This window comes from Chlamydotis macqueenii, chromosome 11 (assembly GCF_036417535.1).
Source record: "Chlamydotis macqueenii isolate bChlMac1 chromosome 11, bChlMac1.mat, whole genome shotgun sequence".
Lineage (NCBI taxonomy): Eukaryota > Metazoa > Chordata > Aves > Otidiformes > Otididae > Chlamydotis > Chlamydotis macqueenii.
This window is the reverse complement of record NC_141566.1, coordinates 22,751,489-22,758,898: the sequence shown is the minus strand read 5'-3', so window position 1 is coordinate 22,758,898 and position 7,410 is coordinate 22,751,489. Positions and strand designations below refer to the sequence as shown.

At 51.3% G+C, this 7,410-nt stretch overlaps 1 protein-coding gene across 3 annotated transcripts; it reads left to right on the top strand.

Annotated features, from left to right (window-relative positions):
• Positions 1-4,412: 4,412 nt before the first annotated feature.
• Positions 4,413-7,075, top strand: LOC147599440 (uncharacterized). 3 transcript variants are annotated; one of them, XM_086756290.1, is made up of 4 exons: positions 4,413-4,947; positions 5,860-5,933; positions 6,258-6,454; positions 6,583-7,075. In XM_086756290.1, exons 1-4 carry the CDS (start codon positions 4,890-4,892, stop codon positions 6,584-6,586), a joined length of 333 nt encoding a protein of 110 aa, XP_086612416.1. In that variant the 5' UTR covers positions 4,413-4,889; the 3' UTR covers positions 6,587-7,075. The 3 variants fall into 3 exon arrangements, 2 of the variants coding, with proteins under 2 accessions (XP_086612416.1, XP_086612415.1); XM_086756289.1 differs by having other exon boundaries at positions 6,258-7,075; XR_015259690.1 differs by lacking the exon at positions 5,860-5,933 and having other exon boundaries at positions 6,258-7,075.
• The last annotated feature ends 335 nt before the right edge of the window (positions 7,076-7,410 follow it).

Below are 7,410 nucleotides of genomic sequence, written 5' to 3'. Positions count from 1 at the left end.
TGTCTACTGAACTCTCTGCTGCTCATCGTGGTCCCCATGGGGAGAGGAGCTGGCTGCTGGGGGAGCCTGCTTGGAGCCAGGAGGGGATGGGGACGTGGTGCCTCCCCTCCGGCCCAGGGGTGCCTTTGGGTTGGGGTCGGGCACCTCCTGGAGCCTGCTTTCTCCAGGACATCTGCCTGCCCAGAGCCAGGCTACGCGGGTGGGTGGCGTGGCCCCTGAGGAACCCCAGAGCTCTGTAGGCCACCCTGCAGCTGTGGTAGCTGTTCTGCGGCAGCCGTGCCCACACACATCGCAGTCGTGTCGCCCTGCATGGCAAGTGTCAAGCAGTTCCCTATAAAAATCTGTCTTCCTGGCTCGCCCACCGAATCCCCGTTATCTAAATGGGTGCGGGTGAGTGTTTACACATTTCTGTCCCTGGTTTTAAATGGGAAAGGGCGTAAGAGAAATCCTTTCTGGGCGGCTTTCAGGGGCAATTAAAGCAGAGCCAGCTAAGTGGCTGTAATGACAAGGGATGCTGTAGGCTATTGAGGTATAACAGCACCATTTTATTCAGAACAATAGTTATAACACACTTCATCATGCTCAATTCATATTGGGTCCCTGCATATTTCCAGCTGCCCTTTCCTTTGGCAACGAGGACAAAGCTCATTAATTTCCTTTCATTACACTTCATTAAGCCTGGTGAGGAGCTGGAGGGCTGCTGAGTGCAGTTTTTGCTCGTTGTCAACTGTGGCTCAGCTGCTGCTACAGACCAGCAGTTTACAAGCCCACCGGTCCTGGGTGAGTTTCAGAAGCTGTGCCATCAGAAGTAAGCACCAAGCAGGAACCCTTAAACAGTTTTAGGGTTCCTCCCCTCCCTGCCTTGGCCTGTAGAAAAAAATAGATCAAAAATGTTCTCAGCCTGCACTGAGACAAAGGAATTATTGTAAATGTATTTCTTCAAGAAGCAGAAAGAGGGAAGTCGCCCTTTCGTCAGTTCTTCAGCCAGTAGTCAGGGCACTGAGCTGGGCGAGGGCAGGTTTGGGTTGCGGCACGGGCTCCGGAGCAGGGCCGCGCAGGGGCTGGGGCTGCGTCTCCACGTTTGCACGCGTTCCTTAAGCAGCAGGCTGCCAGCACTCCTCTGGTCTAATGGGTTTTGGGCCAAGTGGGGTGTCAGTGGCGGAGGTCTGGTGTCCAGCCGCGGTAGCTGGGACGCTCCTGAGCCCAAGCCCTGGAGGAGGCCTCAGCTGAGTGGCTGTTCTGGAGAGGTGTGTCCCCCCGATAAGCGATTCCACCCCAGCCTGAGAGAACTCAAGGGCAAGCTTTGGACAAAACAGATCACTTTGCTAGAACTTTCTGCTGCAACAAACTGTGACGAAGAACAGTTTATCAGCAGCTTCACAGCCGCTCTAATCAGAAGCTGGCTCTCCCAGCCGGTGGGCGTACGAGGAGGAGGAGGAGAGATGTTTCACCGTTCTGGTGACTGAGCTGGAGCCTGCAAGCAGACGGGTGTTTGCCCTGCAGCCAGGTTCCTGTCTGAGCACCCTGCACCGTCTTGTCTGTGCTTCGCCCCAGTGTCTGTGTGGCTACCAAGGCCTCACCTTCTCAATAAGAGGGCAAGGTGGGCAGGGGCCGGGTCTCGGCAGGGTCTCCACAGCGAGACGCGGGGACGGGGACAGCTCCCGTGCCCAGGGATCGTGCGAGTGCCCCGGCTGCTTTTGCCAGAGCCAAATAAACTAGCTGAGGTCAAACTGTTCTGTAGTGTTCAGGATAAAGGCTGAAAGGATCAGAACTGAAAGGCTGAAAAGGATCAGAACTGCTTGTGTCCGCCGTTAGCATGGCTCAGCTTGTCGGGACAGAAGGGTAGAAATATATGTACACCTGCTTTTAGATAGTTAAATGCTATAGGAAACTGAAATATATTAAAAAAAACAATCTGGAAACCAAAACAAAACCACAAAACCCCCACTCCGCTTTAGTCCATGCTGCCAGTAAGAGTTCAGAGCAGGTTTATCTTCATGGGAGAACTGGTGTCTCGGGTTCTGTGTGGGATAAAGGTAAGAAGCAGTTACTATTTCCCATTGCATTCACTTTGGGTAGTGCTTTTTGTCTGCAGTTCTGGCATCACCCTTCCTAGGCCCCCGGATGATCACTCCCCTGTTCACGGTTACCCACGCCCTTCCAGGCTGTCCCAGGTGGCCGCAAAGCTGGGTTACTCGCTTGCGTGGCAGCAGCTGGACGTTTGCAGCGGAGCAGTGATGAAAATCCCTTTGTTAGCGCTGCCGTCTTACTTGGGAACGGGCGCAATCACCGCTGCGTTACTGTAGCAGGCAGACGGCTGGGTCCTTACACCATCTCGGAGCCGGGCCCGCGTTCAGCTGATGTTCCGTTATGCTCCCGCACACGCTGTGGGTGCGAGAGATGCACGAGCCAAAAGCAAGGTGCCTTTTGGATGTGCACATGGATGTATAAAATCCTGTCTTGTTTTTTTTTTTCTCAAAGCACAAACGTTAATGTCAAATCAATCCGAAGCACTCCATAAAAAAAAACTGACACTGGTAATTGTCAGTGAAAGGACTTGCATGTCTTTGAGGTGTAATGCAGTCTTTGGGTGTGAATGAAATGTGTGGCTTAACACGCAGCTCGCTTTGTAACACAGTCACCGTGTGAACTCTCTACCGCGGTTGTAATTCTGCTGGCTCAGCAAATTACAGCAGTGGTTGTAGGTCCGGAGCTCTGCGCACAGGTACTGCCCAGGGAAAGGAATTCGAGCACAACGGCTGCCGAAGCAAGGTAACGGCAAGATCCCAGGCGGAGGATGGGTCTGAGTAGCAGTAAAAGCTGGCCTCCCGCGTATTGCTGTGCGCAATACAGGAGCAAGGCCATACGCGTGCACAAGGGACCAAACCTGCCAAAGCGCGGGTCTCTGAAACAACGGGTTCATTTAGTCCCAGGCTGTCCTGGTGACGTGGGAACAGCACGACTGGGCGCGTGATCGATGAAACAGCTGTTACTGGAAATGAGCATTTATGGTGTTAAAATTCAAAGATGGCCTGTCTTGGAAATCAATCTGTTTGTTAATCTGCTCCTGTTCTGGGGAAGGCAGATCTGTTACTCAGCAAGTGTTCCTTGTAAACCCCTGTCCTTTGGTATTCTTGACTGACAGGTTTCATCCTGCATTCTTAAACTGCAGGAAGGACGGGAGACATAAACATGTCACCTAACCCTGACGAGTGAGGGAGTAAGGAGGGACAGTTAAAATGGTGCGGTGCTGCTGGCAGCGTGTCTGATGAGCGCAGGAGAGAAAAGTTTGTGTTATGCGGTGTTGTCAAGAATAACATAGAATTATGTGTTATCTTTGTGTACAGAAGGATGTTGATGTAGTGGGAAATTTTGGAATCTGTCACTGTACGGAGCTTGCCGAAGACCCTGCCTGTCGGACCTTCCTGTCGGATCCTTATTTTTCATATTTAGGGGTAATTTTCTTCAAATGATAGCTTTCACTTTAGAGGTAAGCAAAGAGCAGCCACCTGCTTTTGGTCAGGCTGACTCGCTTTGTGAGACACAAAGCCGAAAACAAAGCTAAGGTGCTGAGAGGGCCCGGAGCGTCCCTGCCTGCCCCGGGCTCCCTTTGCCAGAGGCTGCGTCCGAACCGGCCTGGCCGTGCCGCAGGAAGGAGGTGCACGGCGTCGGTGGGGAGGTTTCCTCTCCTCTTGTCGGTGCAAAATACAGAACGCACTGCGGTGCTCTGCTCGGCTAGAGGAGCTCGTTAGTGGTGCGTGAAGCTAGAACATTCTTCAGTCTTCTTTCATCAGTGCTTTGTGAATATACAGTTCAGTAGGTTCCAACTGGTCTGTGACCCCAGAAAACTTCATTTCTGCTCCCTTTTTTCAGTGCAGAAGAAATCATTCTTCCTGGGGAGAGAGCTGTTGTTTCATTTAATCTGCACTTTGACCGAGATGTTCCACATCACGTCTATAAAGCTCGGTACAGCTTTTTGTTTCAGAAAAAAGCCAACGCGCATTTCCTGACTGAAAGGTTTTGCTTCAATAAAACTGAAACAGGTATTCTAGCTCTGGTTTCTAAAATCCCGAGGGAGATTTATGTCAAAACCAGGAACTGTCTGTCAAAAGGTGTTCACAATGGAAAATGGAAATTATTCCTTCCGTTTACAGAGATGTTTGGATGCTACAGGAATGTTTCATTTGATTTTTACAAGGTGTGACTGAAGCTGAAACTATTCAAAAAAGTAGAAAACAATAAAGTCTTGACACAAGTTCTTTCCACTGCTTCTTTTACCTTTTTGCATTTCAGGAGCTTTGCGCAATCCCTCCTGTCATCTGAAACTTAGAGTAAGCACGTCTGTTACTAAAAACGCCAGCCATCTCGATAAACGGGAAGGCAGGGGATACACAGTTGACTGGTTTCATGCCTGAAAATTACTCAAGGAACAAATACCTGCCTTGCTCAAGGCCAGAGTGGTAGCAAGCGGGCGCTGTGCTCTCCCTAGAACGAACGGGACGCGCAGGCTGGAGGGCTTGCTGCGAGATCGCAAACCGTAGGTGTGATAAATACCGGGTTTACTGGTGCTCTGTGAGGAACCTTCTGGGAAATCCGCTGCTCGTGTTGTGGCCGAGTTACGTGATTTCCCTTGGGCGAAGCTGTACAAACTTCTGATAAAACCGATTGCAGCGTGTTATTAGCCAGCACATTCCCAAAAGGCTGAGCGTCCGTCACAGCCTCCAACCACTGCCAGCAGTGATTCGGGATGCGAGACAAGTCTTTGCCTCTTTGAGGAGCTCAGATACATCACTGTCAAGGCAGCTCATCACGTTCAGTTGTGTTAAAAGCCTGAAGACCAGTGACAAGGCTCCCAGCTGGGGTGGGGGGTTGTGGGGAAGGAGTCTGGAATGATTCAGCTCGGCCACAGCGATGCAACGGGTGGCAGCGCCCGGGGCACCAGTTCAGGTAAAACATGGCTCACGCCTACGTGCCATGACCAAAGGGACTGTAAGGAAGCAGCTGGCATCCTGAGAGCTTACACAAGGCCTCAGGAGTAAATTGCTACTAGGTTTGTTATTTTCTAAGAATTTAAGTAGAAATGGGTGATGCTGGCATTTCATGCCGTGTTACAGACAGCAATTTCGTTCTTACTCAGGGGAACATCAGTACTGCTGGCACAAACCCCGTACGATTTGGTGAATTTTGAGTAGTCAGGGGAAATGGAACCAAGATTTAAAATTCTCCTCAAATAAAACCTGACCAAATCAAACACCTCAGATTTTGTCTATATTCAATCAGTCTTGCAAACAATAATTCAGTCATCACCAACCGCCTGTGTCCTAAGCCACACAACCACTGCAGTGGGTCTGTGGTCTCTGCCAGCTCTTCAGGTGTGCAAGCACGGCCCATTATCACTTTCCTATGGTCCTTTTCTCTTGGGCTGCTTTCTGCTGCTTTCTTTAGCTGAGACTCTATAAGCTCGCTGCCTCGGAGCTGCTTTGTGACAGCGGCTGCTGTGCGGGCTCTATCTCTGCACCCACCCGCATCTCACTGACTCCCCTCCCCAGGCTCTGCTGATGCCCTGCACGCTGCCCTGGCAGGGGTTCCTTGGGCCGTTTGTAATGTCAGGCTTTACTGCCTCTTCTCTCTGAATTGTGGATCTTGAAAAAAACCAGCGTACTTGTTTTATAAGTGCGTTGCCATGACAGTGCCGCATCTGGATCTTTATCCCCGTCCCACAGCACAGCGTGGGTAATTGGGCATTTTCCTCACATGTTCCTCGCTGCTTTACAAATGCAATGGGAACCTATCGGCTCACCAGGAAGCCACAGGTGTTTATTCTGGCACTTGCTTTTTGATTACTCTCACTTCATGCAGAAGCCGGTGTCATTTACAAACGCTCAGAGAAGCCTGGGAACCTGCGGTTTGTTCTCAGCCGTTTCAGCCCACAGGTGAGCACGAGCGTGTCAAAAACAATTCCTTGTGCTGAGAGCTGTGCAACAAGCTACCAGCTTTCTTTGCTGCTAAGAAGTCTCCTAAAAGTTCACAAAGCGGTGGCTTCCGAGGCTCGGTGCTGCCTGCTCAGCCCGTGCAATCTCCAGGCGCCACTGCATAGCGGGGCAGCGATTGCAGAGCACATCTTCTAGCGAGCGCTGCGCTGACTTCCAGGCACTGGCAGTGCCTCAGGTGTCCTGCTGCTTGACAGTAAGACTGTAAATGACAAAATACTTGCCACAAATAGGTAACCACGCAGCTGGAATTTTCTGTTCCGTTAGATGAAAACCAATCCTCGTGCTCAAGCCTACCTGGACATGCCAGCCGGGACGCACCTCCTGGGAAACGAGCGATGGAGCCGAGTGCTCTGCCCGAAACGACGGCTGGCAGCTCTCTCAGGAGGCTGTGCTCTGAAATACAGCCGGGTGAGCAGTTCGGGGGAGATGGACAGTCCGATGAACCGCGCCAGAGGGTTTAGGTATGTTCACCTGCCCCTTTCTGGGCTCTGTGAGTGAGGTGACCGCCCAGCGTTCCGTAGGCTAGCGCTGTATAAATGACTGAATTGAATGGAGGAGGCCAGTGGATTCCTGTGTGCTTTGTCCAAAGGTAATGGAAAATAAATTTCACTCTCTGGAATGGAAAGGCAGCAAACATCAGCGGTGTTTGTTGCCCTGGGCTGCCCAGCACAACGAGCTCCGTACCGCAGGGGACGATCCCACGAGCGTCAGAGCTCAGCTGGGCTCCTGTGAGATCCTTGTTTGGGGTTCCAGGCCTGGGGGCCCCTCTCCAGGCCTCTCCAACAGCCTGAAAAACCATCTTGGCTTGTGCCGATGTTCCTCACTGCTAACGCTCTGAGACGTGTTCTTCACTGCTGTCAAAGCATCCAGCCCAGCCATCAGCACACCTCCCCACTCCTGCGTTTCAGCTCCCAGAAGCTGGCTGCATAGAGAACAGAAAACAAATCGTTGCTGTCCAGATGCCAATTAGTAACAGACTGATCAAGGTGGAGACTAGAAATTCAGGGCTGCTGTTGTCTTCCCTTGGCATGCTTTCTCTATAGCAAAAAGGCACTAAAACAAATAAAAAATCCTTAACCAAATGTTTGTGCAGAAGTGCTTTCTTCAGTTTTTTTTTTTCACACACATAGGGATCTTTTCAATGGACTTGAAAATTTGGCCAGCTGCTTGTTGTTATTACTGCCTCACCTTCCCGCCGTTCTCGCTGCCCGGCGTTGGCTCCAGACGCGCGCTGCCCAACGCGTGTCAAGGCACAACCACGGACCATGGGATGAAAAGGCATCCTTTGTTTGCAGGGCTTGTTTTGCCGCAGGTTGACTCACAGCGAATGTTCCAATGTGACTCAGAAAGAGCCGGTATTTAATTACGGAGACATTCTGTACTAGCCTCTGAGGTGCAGCAGCTTACGATGCTGTTG